This window comes from Artibeus jamaicensis, unplaced genomic scaffold, assembly GCF_021234435.1.
Source record: "Artibeus jamaicensis isolate MK-2021 breed Jamaican fruit bat unplaced genomic scaffold, CSHL_Jam_final contig_924, whole genome shotgun sequence".
Lineage (NCBI taxonomy): Eukaryota > Metazoa > Chordata > Mammalia > Chiroptera > Phyllostomidae > Artibeus > Artibeus jamaicensis.
Genome location: NW_026522015.1, coordinates 400,040 through 417,702, shown reverse-complemented (window position 1 = coordinate 417,702; position 17,663 = coordinate 400,040). Strand labels below are relative to the sequence as shown.

Sequence of the window (17,663 nt, the reverse complement as noted above, 5' to 3'; positions counted from 1 at the left end):
TGGGCCATATTTGTCCTAAGGGCTATCTATAGTTTGCTGACATGGTACACATAAAATGTCAGAACCTGAGTATACATTAACTTCACAGGGTGACTTCCAACGAGATAATATATGTTAAACCGCTTTCCAGTGATATTTAGTTCGGCATCGAAGCCCAGGAATGGTGACAGCTAAGTGGTGTGGGCCCGAACTCACGCTCCGAGGAACGAGGGAGGCCGACAAAGAATGGAAGCTCACAACGAAGAGGAAAGAAGAAAACAAACTGCTTCTTCCGCCCCCAAGCGGCGGCGTCTCCAGTCTCCAGCGGGTGCGTGCAGCGGGCGCGTGCCGGCACGCACGCCTACCGCCTCGCTCTCAGTGGTGCTCTGTTGCGCACGTCTCGAGGCGGGGTAGGAGGGGCGATAGACGAGCTGACCAGGCCGGTCCTCCAGGATGGGCGGGTAGACGCCGGCCACGTTACGTCACTTCCTCTGGAGCGGAGCGGGGCGGAGCTGGGGAGCGGGTGGTCACGGCGTCTGCGGTTGGGTTTGTGTTGGGAGCTCAGCTAATGCTGGCAGGCCTGAGTGGAGGTTGATTCCAGGAAGAGGCGAGTCGCCGCAGCCCGGTAGTATTTGCGGCCTGCACCACGGTAAGTGGCCGCAGAGGGACACAGGCGGAAGCTGGAAGTCTTGGAGCCCCGGGCGCTTATCAACCCTCCTGGTCTCCTGAGCTCTCCTTCGAGGACGCTTCCAGAGGGGGCGGGGGTGTCGGGGGTGGGGTGTGGGAGACTCGCAGCTTGCAGGAGGTCCCAGGACCTAGGCTCCAGACAGCGACCGGACAGCGGAAGGAGCTTCGCGAGTACTGGGGCCGTTTCGTGCGAAGTGCCCTCTGACCCGGTACCCCCGTGGGTTTTGTTGGGCACAGTCGTGCAAATTGTTTTGATTTCTCTGGTCCCTCCCCGTGCTTGTTGCTCCACCTCCTCGACTCCTAGCCTAGTTACCCAGAGTCTGCTTGGCTTCCCCCCAACGGTAGGGTTTTCCAGCATTTCCCCGGTGACTGTCAAAACGGCTTTCCTATTCTACATCATTCTCGAATGTCAGTGCACCGGATGACTTCATTGCTTAGTATTTGCGTCAGCTACTACTTTTTAACCCCACCCACATTTAACCCTATCCTTAACTATTGCTTATGCGGATTCAGTTGTGTGCTTTTTATTTTATTTTTAAAAAGACTTTATTTAGAAGGAAAGGGAGGGAGAAGGAGAGGGAGAGAAACATCAGTGCTTGGTTGCCTTTCACGCACCTCGCACTGGGGACCCGGTCCGCAACCGAGGCATGTACCCTAGACCGGGACTGGAACTCGCGACCCTTTGGTTTGTAGACTGACGTTCAATCCACTGAGCCACATCAGCCAGGGCCAGTTGTGCTTTTTAAAAGGTGATACTGATTGCATCATTATATTGCAGTGCTTCCCCTCATTGTCATGTTGGGAGGAACCTGGTTTCTGTGTTTCATACAATGGTAATATTAAAGAAAAGTGGTGACTCCTAGGAAAAACTTAGGAGATTTGTCATTAGGGACCGTCATATAATCTTATTTAAAGCAGTGTTTTTATTTCCAGTAATAGTTGCATCGTGGTTTCACAGTTCTAATTGTTGAGATTTCAAAAGTGAAAAAAAACCTGTTTAAATGTATCAAGAAAATGCTGTTAAAACGCTGTATTATTAAGAATTTAAAAAGTGAGAATTTTTAGAGTTTATGCCTATGAGGCAGTTGTTTCAAGCCTATTGTAGTTATTTTGTTAAAGTGCTTGTGCAGATTTGTTGTACTTTCAATAAATCACCATGATCTGATTTCATAATTTTTATTAATAAAGTTTTTTCTCATAATGATAGTTTTTCCAATTCTATGTGAGATGTAAATTAAAGTCTTAAAAGCAATATCCTTTTAATAAGTGATGTTGAATGACAGGATCAGTCTTACTAGTTTATGTATTTACTTCACATGCAAAGTTAAAAGTACAGCTTGTACTTTGACTTGGTTTTTTTGGCTCAGACGTTGACAAAGGAATTGTGCTGAAGGTATGTATTGTGTCATTGTGTATCATTTATGAAAATGTCAGAGTTAGAGCTATTAGCCCAAGACGCCTTCCTGTTTTCATCATCTTTCTCATATTTTACTTTGTTCATTATCCATCAGTTTTTATTTTTTTAATATTTATTTATTTTTAGAGAGAGGGGAAGGGAGTAAGAAGGAGAGGGAGAGAAACACCAATGTGTGGTTGCCTTTCACCAGGATTGGGATTCAAACCAGTGACCATGTGTTTTGAAAGCCAGCACTCAATCCACTGAATCACACCAGTCTGAGCTATCCATCAGTTTTTAGAACTTTGCCCGTCAGTTTTTAGAATATTGATTTCATTGCCCTGACTTTTTTTCAGGCTATTTTTTCTCCTGTGCCTTATGGTTCCTTGGATGACTTCCTCTTTCTAACTCTGGATGGCAGTCAAGGCTCTACCCTCGTTCTCTTTTTAAACCACAGTTTTAAAATTTGAAACCCAAGGACTACATTAGTAGGTCCATGAATATCCTGAAATGTCATGGAAAATACAGTATACATATGCAACTAAGCATTTTTCAAAGAAGAGGCACTTTTTTCAGGTTCTGTGGTCCCCAAATTCACGAGAATTATTACTGTAAACCTGTCTGGTAAATCCAGTCTTCCAGTTTCAGGTGTCACTGTGCTTGAAACTCCAGCCATAAACGCATAGCTTACGTTCATGTAGTACATCTCCATTTCAATGTAGACTAAGTACAAGATATTTTTCTTTCATATTTAATTGGCCCCCCCTTCCTAGTTATTCTATATTTACAAATGGCATTCTTCTTAAGACTGATTAAATACCTTTAGTTGTCTTGACACCTCCTTTTCCTTACCCCATCTTTCCTGCCCTGTGTTATTTCTCCATTTTCAAAGTGTGGCTCGGAGTTACTCCCCTCTCCATTATAGTACTTTTACCTTAATTCAGATCCTTGTCAGTTTATGCCTGCATTATTGCAATAACTAAGTCCCTAGAAATTTATTCTTTCCATCATCCACCTAGAAATTTCCACATTTCTTTTTTATTAAATTTATACCTCCACTGTATTTATACCACCCGCAAAAAGGTAGTCTAATCTTCCCTGCTCTTTTCTTAGTTGATGATATCACCTCACTTTATATTTTTCTCTGTGTATTTTTGCACTCTAACTTCATTTCAGGTACATTTACTCGCAAAACACTTATCTGCATTTACTAGTGTAATTTGTTAGCAGTTAAATTAAGCTTGATTTTATTAATAGCTCTTTACGTTTAGTAATTTTTCTTGAGAATTGTCATGTCTAGAGAGGTGTATTAAAAATTGGTTGTGAAATTATTTAGTCTTCCTGTAACTGTCCCCCCTCCCTTATTTTCTGCCTTATATACTATATTTCAATACCAGGTTGATAGCTGTATTTATGATTGGTCATGAGGATTATATCCTATTGGAAGGATACAATTCAGACCTCTACTGTAGTCTGGGCTTATGTAGCTTTGTCTTTTGATTGACTCTTGGGCCCATCTCTACCATTTTTCCTGCGTTTTCTTCCCTTCAAACCACCTTTTGTTCTTGCTATTCCTGATCAAAGTCCATTCATGTCTCCAAAGTTTGGTTGCTTTTTCCTCTGCCTTGAATGCTTTTTTTCCCAGATACTTTGAATAATTTGTGTCCTCACTTTATTCAGGTCGCCAGTAAAATGTCAACTCACTTCTCCTGACAGCCTCAACTAAAATACCATCTTCTGTGCCTTTCCTTTCCAACCCCCAGCTTTATTTTTCTTTATGGCATTTCGCTACCTGATATTATATGTTATGTTAATTCTTTATTTGTTAAGCGATTGTATTGTCCTCCAAGGCCTAAAAGACTACCTGAGATTTAATAAACAATTGGATTATTCTTTTTACTATTATATAGTATCCCTTTTTTATCCATATTCAATGATTTTTACCTTGAATTTTAAAAGCCTTTAAAGTGCTTTTTTGCTTTCTTTTGGTTAGTGTATACCTAGTATATCATTTTCCATGTTCCATTATTTTTAATCATTTTTTGTCATTTTGGTTTGGGTATGTCTAGTAACTAGCATGTAATTGAAGTTTTCATTTCAGAAATGTGCTCTTTCTGTTCACTCTTTGTACAATTCTTTCTTGTCTCATTATTTTTGTTCCTTTTGTGTTTTCATTGACATTGTAAATCTACTTATTTTTTTCTGTTTTTCTTAGTTCTTCAGGACTACTAAGTCTGGTTACACATTTTCCATTTTGGCTATATTTGCTAGTATACTCTCGAGGTGATGATTTACTTCCTTGCTTGTTTTATTCTTTATGAGTTAAACTTTAGTGGTGGTGCCTCAGTGTAGGACTATCATTTGCCTTGTGCTTTGGAAGTGTTCTTAAATGTTAATTTCTGTTGACTTCACCAGCTCTGACTAGTTTTCATTTGTTTAGGGTCTCTGTACCATCAAGGTAATGTGACTGTAGATCTAGGTCTGTGATTCCTCTTCATATGTGGATATCTCACTGTTTTCATGTTTGTGTGGTCAAAAACACATACAAAATTTACCTGAACCATTAAGTTCATTCACATTGTGGTAAAACAGATCTCCAGAACTTTTATCTTGAACAACTGGAACTCTGTACCTATGAAATAACAACTTTCCTTTGTCCTATTCCCTGAACTCCTTATAGCCACCACTCTACTTTCTGTACTTGAATTTGACTATTCTAGATACCTCCCATAAGTGGAACCAGTATTTGCCCTTTTGCGACTGGCTAATTTCACTCAACGTCTTTTAAAAACCTTTATTTCACTAGTGGTTCATCCATGTTGTAGCTTGTCCATGATGAGATCCATGATGAGATTTTCTTCCTTTATTAAGGCTGCATAATGTTATATTTTTTTGTCATGTTTTGTTTATCTCTCCATGGACACGGGTTGTTTCCACCTCTGTTATTGTGAATAGTGCTGCTATGAACATAGGTGTGCAAATATCTCTTTTCTTTGAGACCCTGCTTTCAATTGCTGTGGTCATATACCCAGAAGTAGGATTCCTGAATCATATGGCAGTTCTATTTTAGTAATATTTTGAGGGAACCCCATACTGTCTCCCATAGCAGCCATACCATTTTGGTTCCACCATTAGTGCTCAAGGGTTCCAACTTTTCCACATCTCTGCCAACACTTGTTATTTATTTATTTTGATAATAGCCATCCTAAAGAGGTAATATATCATTTGATTTTGATGTGCATTTCTCTGATAATCAGTGATGTTGAGCATCTTTTCATATGCTTGTTGGCTGTTTGTTTATCATTTTTGGAGAAAAGTCTATTCAAGTCCTTTGCCTCTTTCTTAATTGGGTTGTTTTTGTTGTTGAGTTGTAGAAGTCCATTATTGGTTTTGAGCATGGCTTTCTGTCCACAGATATCCATAATTACAATGGTATTTTATCAAATATTTCTGTATTGGGGATTTTAGAGCTTTTATGTTATTTCAGCTTATTATATTGACTGCAAGTCCTGAGCTCCTCACAAGTCTTGTAAGGAGCTCATAAGAACCAGGAAGATGGATAGGTTTGCTTCTTTTCTCTCCTCCCCACAGTAAAATTGGATATTTTAAAATAATATGCTCACATGATATTTAGAAAGATTTTAGTTCATAGTACCATCTTCTGAACAGTCACACTAGGTTCTTGTCCCATTACTCCATTCTCTCAGAGGTCTGCTAGAGTCATCTTTTAATGGTATTTCTTTCCTTAAAATACTTTATTGACAGTTTGATTTTTAATCTCCTTAGCAAGATTTATAAAACCCTTCATCATCTGGTCCAAACTGCCTTCGAAATATCATCTTCTACCTCTCTCATTCTCTCCAGATCCTGCAGTGAAAGTAGACTCCTTGCAGTTTTTGTTCATGTTGTGTTTGCTTTCTTAAATGCTTGTTTTGTTTTGTTTCATTAGAATTCTCTCCTTCCCTTATCTTGATCCTGTGATACTTTTTAATTTTGCCCAGTTTTTACTATCTTTTTTCATACTAACCTGGATATTTACTCTCACTTTGTGTCTTCCGTTCATAAGGCACCATCTATTAAAAGTGCTTTAAACTGTTTGATTTTTCTTATTACAAAAGTAAAATAAAAAGTAAAAGTCCTTCTAATTTTCTTTTGACCCCACTCCTCAGTTCATGGAATAAACTGGTGCTTATCCTTTCAGAATCAATCAGTCTGTGCAGCCACAGCTTTAAAGTACACATGTAGGCTTTTACTTTCATTTATTACATATCTATGTATCTACATTTATATGTCTTTGTGTGTGTATACTACATATAGTGTTGCAACTTGCCTTTTACTGTACTCTGTATGAAGGATATGTCCATATACAGAGATCATCTGGTTGTCTTTAACTGGTATGGTAACTTTGGTGGGGCTATGCCCACAGGGCACCTTCGTCAACCAAGGATGCAAATAAGTATACCAAGACAAGATCTGCTTGGGGAGGACAGGTGGTCTATCTCTCAAAGGAGAAGGGGCAGGGGCCTGTTCCTCAGTGGGCTTTTTTTAGGTTCAGTTTGCACAGGAATACAGGTAGAGCTCATCAATCATTGTCAGTCAGTATGATCAAACAATAGATAACATTCCAAGAACAATGAGGGCTTATTCTGAGTCAGGGTCAGTTAGCTAAAAGGCCATAAAACTTTGGGGAAACAAACTTATGCTGTGCTTGGACCTTTATCATTTAAATTGAGAGTATTAGGAAAGCAGGTTTCAGAGGATTTTATGCATTCTTTCTTAGGCCTGATTGCCCTGGGGAAACCTCCCTTTCCAGCACAGGGCCATACCCACCTCTGGCATTATTTCAGGCTTAAATCAGGCAGGGTAAGTAAGGCAACCAAGAGATTAGGAGACTTCTCGCAGACAGAATGAGGACTCAGGCTATGTCAAAGCCCAGGGGTAAGGATCCATCACCCTCTTTTTCTATAGTTCCCCAAGTCCTTCCCTGAGGGCCCCTTCGTAACCTGTGCCTGTCTTAGGTTGTCCCTCCCTTGAGGAATCTTACCTGTCATTGGCACCCTGCTGGGGCCAAGCTGGGTGAAGTAAAAGGGTGCAGAGGCAGTGCCCCTAGGAAGACAAGCTTTGTCTCCTTAGTGGCTTATGGTCCCAAGGTCTCTTTACTCAGCCTTGGTCATGGAGGGGTTATAGCTTCTGAAACCAATCAGGGCAGTTCCCAACTGGTAACTCATTCCATTGTATGTATGGACCATAATTTATTTACTTATCCCTTGCCAGAAGAAATTTACATTTGTTTTCAGTGTTTTGATATTCCAAGCAGTGCAGCAGGGATTGCGTGTATATACCTTTGCACTACTATGCAAGCAGTTCTTAATAGGGGAATTGCTGATTAAAGAATATGTGCCTTTTAACATTTGATAGATAGCATTTAATATTTCATTAGATACTGTCAAATAGCTCTGTGTGTCCGATTTCCTCAGCCCCTTGTTAAATACTGGATATTATGAGTCATTTACATTTTTACCAATTATAAAAATTTATTTTAATTGGCATTTTTCTTTGATGCAAAGATGTTTTCATAATTTTTTGTATTCTTCTGTGACTGGACTGTTTATATTCTTTGCTTGTTTTTCTGTTGGATTATTACTTTTTTTACTTATATGTGTTCTTTTTATATTGTGGTTATGAACCCCTCAGCTGTTAGATGTTGCACATGGCTGCTTCTAGTCTGCCTTCGTTAATAAGAACTTATTACTAGATAGTGAAATTTTCTTTACATAGCCAGTCTCTAGCTCTAAACTGAAAGTTCCTTAGTATCCTGTTTGTCTTTGGGGTCTCAGCTTTTAGCAACATACGGAGTATAGATTACATATTCTATAAATGATTTATAATAAATGAGTTATAAGACCTGACTCTTGTCTTCAAAGAACATAGTCTAGCATCACATAAACTTGTCAAGACTTTAACAACAAAGAAGAAAAACAGCATAGTATCTAAAATGCACATTCAGTTAAGTGGTGTATAAAACTTATCTGTTGAGTAGCTTCTCTGAGTTAGTGCTCATGAAACATCCTTCTAATCTTTTTTTCATTGACTTCTGTCCTGAAAGATGAATTATTTTCTGTTAGCTTTAAAATGAAATCTATATCAACCATAATGGAATTATATTATTCTGTCTTTTCTTTGAGACAAGTTTCCAAGTTTAGTTCATATAGTAATCAATGTATTTTTCTTACACCCAATTTCAATTTTACCTTGAATTCTAATTTTTTTTCCTTGCCATTTCAGGTAAGACCATGAATTATGGCATTTCTTAAATGAAGCATTCAGGAATGAAGTGAAAGTCATAACAAATAGAAAATAAGTGATTTCTAAGTTATGTCTATTAATTTGACTATAGATATATATATTTACCTCCTTAGTAATTCACGAAGTCTTTGTGGGAAGCAGAAAAGCAAGCAACTACATTTCTTGTGCTCACCTAAATATCACTGGAAAATAATCAGTATACAAAGAGGTTTTCATACAAGCAAAATAAGATGTAAAGGGACCAAAAGTGAAGCCTCTGCTTACAGTAAACACTGTTACTCTCCAAGCAACAATGATTTACACACCGGAATTTTGAGACTCAGCACTTCTGCTCCCAAGGGACTTACAAAAGTGAGCATTCGTATGTCCCATATTAAAAGTACTTTAACCTCTGTTTCAAAGGCTCTTTTTGGAAATCAGAATGAAATGATCTCACATTTAGCTCAATTTAAGCGAAATTCTATAACATTAAGAAAAGTGTCAGATGGTCGCTGGTTAAAACAGAGAAACATTAAACAAATCATCAAATCTCTAAAAAATTATAGTGACAAATCAACAGAAAAGAGTTCTGTTCCAGAAAAGCAAAGTCGCATTATAGATAAAGACGAAAATATTGGTAAACAAAGTGTTTTTCATTACACAAGTAGTATAACCACAAAATTTGGAGAGTCATTCTACTTTTTATCCAATCATATTAATTCATACTTCAAACGTGAGGAAAAAATGTCTCAAAAAAAGGAAAACAAACATTTCCAGAATAAATCAAAACCTGAAGATAAAAAGGTTGAAGAAGAGAAATCTAGTTCTCCAGATCCTGGTGTGCTGACTGATAAGAAGCCAGACTCAGAATTTTCTTCATATACTGTGGATAAGCCTGAAAGTCCCAGTGGGACACCCGAGGTTCTTCCAGTTTCTACTAAACAAAGTATTGCTAACTTCCTTTCTCGTCCCACTGAAGGTGTACAAGCTTTAGTAGGTGGTTATATTGGTGGACTTGTCCCTAAATTAAAGTATGATTCAAAGAGCCAGTCAGAAGAACAGGAAGAAGTCACCAAAGCTGAGCAGGCTGTCAGCAAAGATAAAAATGTAGAGGAGAAAAAGCGTTTATCTCTTCAGCGAGAAAAGGCAAGTTGTTATGATGGTTTTAATCTTTAATTTTTGTCAAATTGATGTTTTCTTTCCTAATGGGACTTAGAAACTTTAATCATTTGTTAGTATTACTAGAGCAGTATCATGTTATAATCATATATTTTGCATGTCTTTGTAGATTATTGCAAGAGTGAGTATTGATAACAGAACCCGGGCATTAGTTCAGGCGTTAAGAAGAACAAGTGACCCAAAACTTTGCATTAATAGGGTTGAAGAATTGACTTTTCATCTTCTAGAATTTCCTGAAGGAAAAGGAGTGGCTGTCAAGGTAATTTTAATTTTTTTGATCTGGTTTTGTCTTGGAGTAAAAATACTGATAAATCTTCTAAAATGGGGAAAGCAGAGCCTTTCATTATTTTATTTAAATATTTTTGTGGTTTATATCATACATGTGATGTGTAATATTCAGTAAATTGCCCCATTATTCTATGATATACATTATGCTAAATGCTCCCTTTTACTCTTTGTTATAAATTGTGCTGTTAGTAATAATATCTGTATTTTATAATAAAATATTTTATAATGGAAGATAAGTATCAATATATTAACTTTGTCTCAGATTTTTCAAGTATAAAATAGTCAAGATAATTTACATCCATTTAAACAGAATGTTTTCAGAAAATACAATAAGATATAAATGATGTGGCTGAGTATCTTTGTGTCTGTGGTGGGATTATTTGTAATATTTAGTGAACAATTCAAAATATAATGAATAGACAATGTTAATATTTCATTAGAGATCTGTAGTGCATATTTTTAACTTGACATTCAGAAAATTTTAAGTTAATTTATATATATTCAACTTTTTGACAGCCATCTTTGCCGCAAAATTTTCTAAATCTTTGAATAATGTAGTTTTCCATTATAATAATAGCTAAACTTTCATGCTCATAAAATTTGGAGTTATCTTTCATATGGATATAATCTCTTACCTAAAAGATAAATTGTCTAAAAAGAAATGTTCATTGAAGTCTGTTTAACATTTTCATTCATATACTAAAAGCAGAGACCTAAAATTTCATATTTTAAAGAACTCTTTAAAAGCATTTATTGAAGTAAGTTGTGAGTATAAAGTTCCCTGAATTTTCAAAAACTAAACACACCCTTGTAACTAGCACCTAGTTGAAGAATAAATTGACCATGCTTCAGAAGCTTACCTTGTACCGCAAATCATAGTCCCCCACTAAAGTAATCACACGTTAGTTTTACTTCATGTTGTATATTATATGAAATACTGTGACTGGTTTCTTGGAAGAAATCACTCATATTGTTAGTTGTATATCATTTAGTCATTGTTGCTTTTATATTTCATGGTTTGAATATACCACAATTTATTTATTAATTGCACAATTGATGGATTTTTTAATTATTTTCAGTTTTAGTCTATTATGAATAGTCTTGCTAACTGAAATTTGAGGACTCTTATTTTGCATAACTGATCCCAAATCAAAGGACCCTTCAGTACCAAGGAGAAATGTAATATAGGAATGTATATTCAGATCAGTCATGGATGAAAATGTAGGTAGTCTAAAGAAAGTTTTCACTCTTCTCCTAAATAATATCTCAGTAACAATGAACTTTTTATTTATTTATTTTAATTGTTGTTTAAGTACAGTTTTCTGTTTTTTACACCCATCCCAGCCCACCCCCCCAGTGCTTATCATATCACACCTCCCTCCCAATTTCACCCCCCTTAGTTGTTGTCCATGTGTCCTTCATACTAGTTCCTGTAAATCCTTCCCCTTTTTCCCCTGAAATTCCCTCCCCTCTCCCCTCTGGTCACCGTCTGCCTGTTCTCTATTCAGTGTCTTTGGTTATATTTTACTCGCTTGTTTGTTTTGTTGTTTAGCTTCCTGTTAAAGGTGAGATCATATGGTATTTGTCTTTCAATGTCTGCTTATTTCACTCAGCATGTTTTCCATTTCCATCCATGCTGTTGCAAAGGGTAGGAACTCCTTGATAAGTCGCTTTGAACATGGTAGCATGTATACTTTCATATGACCTTTCCCAACTGAATTTTTAATTATTAGCAAGAATTGAGCTGTTGAAAAATGTTAGAATTGTTTATAAAACAATCTATATGAGTTTTATTTGTGTGTACCGTATTTATGGGAAAGTCTGGGAAACTGTCTTTTGTATCTAATGCTCTAAAAGAAACTAGTTTCTTTTCTGTGTATGTATTTTGTGTACTGCACCATGGCAGCCATATCTAGGAAATTATCTCTGATGATTTTTTCACTGTTGATGGTGAAGGTGATATCCCTTCACTATTTTTTAAATAAAAAGTAACCTTTTATAATTTTTAAAAAGACAGCATATGGAAATTGTAGAAAATTTTTAGAAAAAGCAAAAAGTAAGAAAATAAAAACATTTCTACTACCTGAGATCACTACTATTATTAAAGTGTTAGCATCTATTTATATTAATTAAATTGAGCTGAGTTAAGCTCTAATAACAAACAGTGCCAAAATCTCAGCAGCTTAACATAAGTTTATCATTCATGCAAAGTCAGCAGTGATTCTGGACGATTCCCAGAAAGTGTACTTATTTATATGCAGTGGTTACTTCTATCCTGTTTTTTATATCTCAGTAGAAGGCCTACTCCATCTTTTCTATATCAGGTTAAGAGTATTTGAGGAGAAAGTACCATTGGTTTGTTCTGCTCAAAACTTACTTGTCCTGCCCAGTTCTACTGGCCTGAGAAGTACTTGCCTTTGTGTTCCTACAGGGGAAGTGAACTAGGTATTGGTAATGTCTACCACAGTATTCCTCCAGAAATTGTTCTATAAGTATACATCAAAATGAAGTCATTGTATATGTACTATTTTATAACCTGTTTTGTTCAGTTTGCATTGTACACCTTTCTATATCAGTATATTTTCATCTCATCCTATACCCAGTTCAAAATGTTTGTTATATAACTGATTGGGTCTATAAGAGTTTCCAACTTAGACAATACATTTCATGTGATTGTTTTCCTTAAGCCACTTAAGAGGTCTGTTCAGAAAGTATTAAGCCATGTACTATGAAAAATAGAGACATTTGTTGAAGAAGATACAAGACATACTGTACATAGGACAATGATACCTCAGTCCCCTTCTAAGTAGTCACTTTGGGACCTCACACAGTTCTCCCAGCATCTCTTCTAGTGTTCAAAACACTGTGCAAAATCCTTTGTTGGAATTGCCATCAGCTGCCTCCTTATATTTTCCTTAATCTCATCAACCATCTGAAGTCCCTTCCCTTTCAAGTATGATTTTAATTTTGGAAAAAGCTAGAAATCACAGGGTGCCAAATCTGGGCTATAAATGGGCCAAGTCACCTGGGTGATATAATGATTCACCAAAAAATTACACAAGTGCTGCATGAGTGCATGAGCAAGCGAGCTGTTGCGATGAAGCTGCCAATCACCAGTTGTCCTTAGCTGTGACCATTTTCATCATATTGCATGTCTCAGCTGACAAAGAACATTGAAGTGTAGTACTCCTTATTAATTATTTGGCCTGGAGGGGCGTACTTGAGATGGACAACACCTTCCCAATCAAAAAACACAGTTAACATGGTCTTAATCTTGCCATGGCTTTATGTCTTCAGGTGTGGAGAACCAGGGGACTTCTACTGGGATGACTGAGCCTTCATTTCTGTCATAGCTGTAGACCCACGATTCATCTCAGGTTGTGACCTTCTTGAGAAAATTTGGTTCATTGGTAGCGGTTTGAATCAAGTCATTAGCAACTGCAGCACAATGTTCCCTCTGCTCAGGTAGCAGAAGCAGTGGAACGCATTTTGCCATGACACATTTCGTGCCAAAATCCTGCATCCAAATCTCAGACACAGTAGTTTTTGGAATCCCCAGATCAGATTCTACTCTCACACTGTCAGTCACTGATCTTTGTTGATTGTAGCCCATACACGGTTAACATTCTGGGGTGTTCTGCTTGTTGCAGGTGAATCACTTTCAGCAGCTTCTTGACCATCTTTGACGTGTTTGTGCCACACTTTTATTTGCACTGTACTCATTGCATCATCTCCAACAGCGTTCTGAATCATCCAGATAGTTTCTACAGAGGAATGTTCAAGCTTAACGTAAAATCTGATGCAGATTCATTGCTCTACTCTCAGTCATTGTGAATGCAATGGCCACACAGTACACATGTTCACTCAACAGTGTCTACTGCCACCACCAACTAGTATAGTGAAGTTGTCATAGTTCACTCATACACATTCCAGTCTACTCTTCTTGGCTGTCAGGTTACATTGATGTTGCACAAACTGTTCTCATTATGTTAACAATATCTGGATTTTTTTCAGACAGACCTTATATAATATAATGTAGACCTTCCTTACCTGCACCATTAGAACTGACTAATTGAAGAGAACGGGCTGTTTATCTTATAGAATGGCTCGACTTTCTGGATTTACCTGGCTTCCTCTTCTTAGTGTGATTTGCTATATATATTCCTCTTTTCTTTATTTCCTGAACACCGGAATTTAAATATAAAGGCTTGATTGAGTTAAACATTTTCTTACCAGAACAAATTATAGTTGATGTTCAGTGCTTCATACTGCAGCCTGTTAGAAAATATGGTTGGTAGAACAACCATATTTTGCATTAGTGATGCTAACTCAGGCTGACCACTGGATTAGGGAGGTGGCAGTCTGATCTTTTCATTGGACATTGAAGCTGGAACCATTATTTATTAACCATTAACCTGTTTCCAGAACTAGTTGTTTCATTAGGATTGCAGAATAAATTTCTAATTCTGTCATTCTTCTGCATTATAATTGATGTTATTCTGTGATAGTAGAGCTTTCATTCGCTAGGTAAAGCAATTAGGTTATTTTTAAAGATCAATTTTGCAGGAAAAGCAAGAGAAATAATTTGTTTCTAAACATCAATTTTCAAAGTACAGAGTTGCTTCAAAAGCTGCCTCAGTGGTGACATGATTTGGGGCACTTTTTTCTTTACTGTCATTATGAACTTATGGTTTTTAATAAGTTGTGTTTCTGTAATCCTTTCTTCTTCCCATCTCTGTTTTTAAATGCTGAATTTGTCTCAGCTTTTGTCTTCTGGAGGTTCCCTTTCAAGCTGATTTAAATATCTTTTTAAAAAGTTACTATAAAATATATATATAGAAAAAATATATAGAGAAAATATATATCATACGTATACAGCTCCGTGAATTTTTCAAAAATTGAACACATCTGTGAAACCACCACCCAGTGAGTTACGCGTGTTCCAAAAGCTCCTTTGTCGTCCCTCTAATCACTGTCTCCAAAAACACTGACCACTTTTTCTGTTTTCTAGCAGTGTATATTAGCTGTGCTTTTTTCCTAAATGTTATATAAATGGAATAATACAGTATGTGGTTTTTTATGTGTTTCATTTTTCTGTTGAACATTATCTTTGCTAGAACCTTCTGTATTATTGAGCATAGTTGTAGAACATTCATTCTCATTGTGGTGTGTTTTGTGGTATGAATATGGCACAATGTATATATCCGTTTTCTTGCCGATGGCCATTTGGATAGTTTCCAGTTTTGGGAATATTTAGGAATAGTGCTTTTCTGGGATGTATCTTTTGGAAAGCATATGTCTTCATTTCTTAGGGTGAATACCCAAGAGTAGTATTCCTGATCATAGATTATGCTTGTTTTCTTCTTTAGTAGATAATGCCTGATGATTTTGCATAGTGCTTATACCAATTTATACATTCACCAGAATTGCATGAGCCTTCTGGTTGTTCTGCTTCCTCTTCAGCACTTTATATTATTTATCTTTTATATTTTAGCCATTTTGTTGAATGTTTAGTGGTATTGAATTGTGGCTTTAATTTGTATTTGTCTGGTAACAGTGAAGTTCAGCACCTTTTTCAGTGTTTATTGGTCATTTGAATATTTCCTTTGCGAAGTGCATTTTTCAGGTCTTGCTCATTTTTCTGTTGAGTTGACCAGCTTTTTTCTACTAATTTGGAGAATCTCTTTATATATAATGGATATAAATATTTCTATATATATCATAACATATGTAGTAAAGTACATAAGTAATAAGCATAATATATGCTTACCTTTATCCTTTTTATCCTTTCTAATGGTTTTTGGCAAACAAATATTCTTAATTTTAATATTGTCCAATTTATATATATGTTCCTTTATGCTTAGTGTTTGTGTCCTGTTTAAGATATTTTTGCCTATCCTGAGATTATAAAGAGATTATCCTCTGTTTTCTTCTAAAACTTTATTGTTTTACTCTTCACATGTTTGCTGTTCCTGTAGTATAAATTAGGTTATATGGTGTGAGACCTGACTTTTTTTTAAAAAATACATACCCAGTTGGTCTGGCACATAATTGTCATAAATCAGGTGATTATATGTGGATCTGTTTCTGAAGGCTGTGTTCTGTTCCATTGTTATGTTTATCCTTGCTCCCATACTATACTGCTGAAATTGTAGCTTTATAATAAATTGGGTATCTGGTAGCACAAATCTTTCAACTTTGTTTTTCATCTTAATATTGACTTAGGTGTTCTTGGCACATTGTAGTTCCATATAAGTTTTAGAACCACCCTATCTATCAAAAATTTTAAGAAGAGCCCTGGCTGGTGTAGCTCAGTGGATTGAGCGTGGGCCTGCGAACCAGAGTATTGCAGTTCGATTCCCAGTCAGGGTACATACCTGGGTTGCAGGTCAGTTCCTGGCAGGGGACATATGAGAGGCAACCATACATTGATTGATATTTCTCTCCCTCTCTCCTTCCCTTCCCCTCTAAAGATAAATAAAAATTTTTTTAAATTTTTTAAGAAGAGAATTATTCATGCTGGGATTGCATTGATTCTATAGCACAATTTGGGGGGAATTGAGTCTTTATAATACTGAGTCTTCCAAACCTTGAATATAATACATTCTTCTGTTCATTTGGACTGTCTTTGTTTTCCCTCAGTGTATTAGTGGATTTGGACTGCTACAGCAAAATAACAACTAGGTGGCTTATAAACAATAGAAATGTATTTTTTGGAAGCTAGAAGTTCAAGTTCCAGGTGCCAGCATGATCACTTTTGGTGAAGGTCCTCTACCTGGTTCCTAGCTGGTACCTTCTCACTCTGCCCTCTCATGCTGGAAAGGGCAAGGGATCTCTTTTAAGGGCACTGATCCCATTAATGAGAGCTCTGCTCTCATGACCTAAGCACCTCCCAGAGGCTCCATCTCCTAATACCATCCTGATACCACTACACCTCCTAATACCAAAGATGATGATCTTTGGGTGTTAGAATTTCAACATACAAATTTTGAGAGGACACAAATACTCAGACCAGAGTACTCAGTGTTTAAAAGCTTTTCAATCAATGGCTTCACATATTTCATTAGGTTTTTTTTTAAAAAAGTAATTCCTAGGTGTATGATGTTGGTGTAGTAATTTTATTTCTGGTATTTTTATTTAATATATTTGACTGGTGATTGTTATATTAGGATCACCTCTTGGTCTTTGATCATTTGATGCTTGTTTCACATACTATATAATTTTTCTGGATACTGGACATTGTAAATTTAAAAACTTGCTTAAGGTCTATATTATATCAAATGATTTCTTTTTCCAGAGATAGTTTATTTGTTCCTCTGCTTGAAACATGGGGTGGGGGCACTGATGACTTTAAATCAGTTAGGGTCAGAGCTGGGTTAAGGCTGGTTTACAATTTGGTGAGACCTTCAGTTTGCCCTTTTTTTAGGCCATATTTCTCTGGTGCTTGCACTTGAGAGCCTGGTGTGTTCACGACCACCACTGCCATTACCCTTCTGAGTCTTAAAACTCAAGAATACAAAAATTGCACTCTCATTTCCAGAGTTTTTCAGCTTTACCTTCCCATACTACAAAATTAAAGAAGCCACCAAATATCTTGAGGTGAAACTAGCCTTGTGATTTGTGGCCCCTCAAGTCTTTAGTTTTGTGGCTGTAAACCCATGAGAGACTAAATTCTAAATGACCAACTGGTTTCACTGTCCTCCATTTATGGTCCTCTGTCTGAACCAAACCCAGCATTTCAATCTCTAGTTTCGTCTCCAACTCATCAAATACTTCAGGAGAAATAAAAGTTCACGTTCTAGCAGGTATCCTTTTACCAGAATCTTAGCTCCTCCTGTACCTTCAGCAG

The 17,663-nt window shown here is 36.8% G+C and overlaps 1 protein-coding gene across 2 annotated transcripts in view; it reads left to right on the top strand.

The window, feature by feature from the left end:
- Positions 1-482: 482 nt before the first annotated feature.
- PNPLA8 (patatin like phospholipase domain containing 8) overlaps positions 483-17,663 on the top strand; it is a 56,598-nt gene continuing 39,417 nt past the window's right edge. For both annotated transcript variants that reach the window (XM_053655116.1, XM_037152763.2), the window contains exons 1-3: positions 483-628; positions 8,348-9,493; positions 9,636-9,785. In XM_053655116.1, coding sequence (XP_053511091.1) covers positions 8,438-9,493; positions 9,636-9,785 — 1,206 coding nt within the window. In that variant the 5' untranslated portion in view covers positions 483-628; positions 8,348-8,437. The remainder of the gene's footprint in view (positions 629-8,347; positions 9,494-9,635; positions 9,786-17,663) is intronic.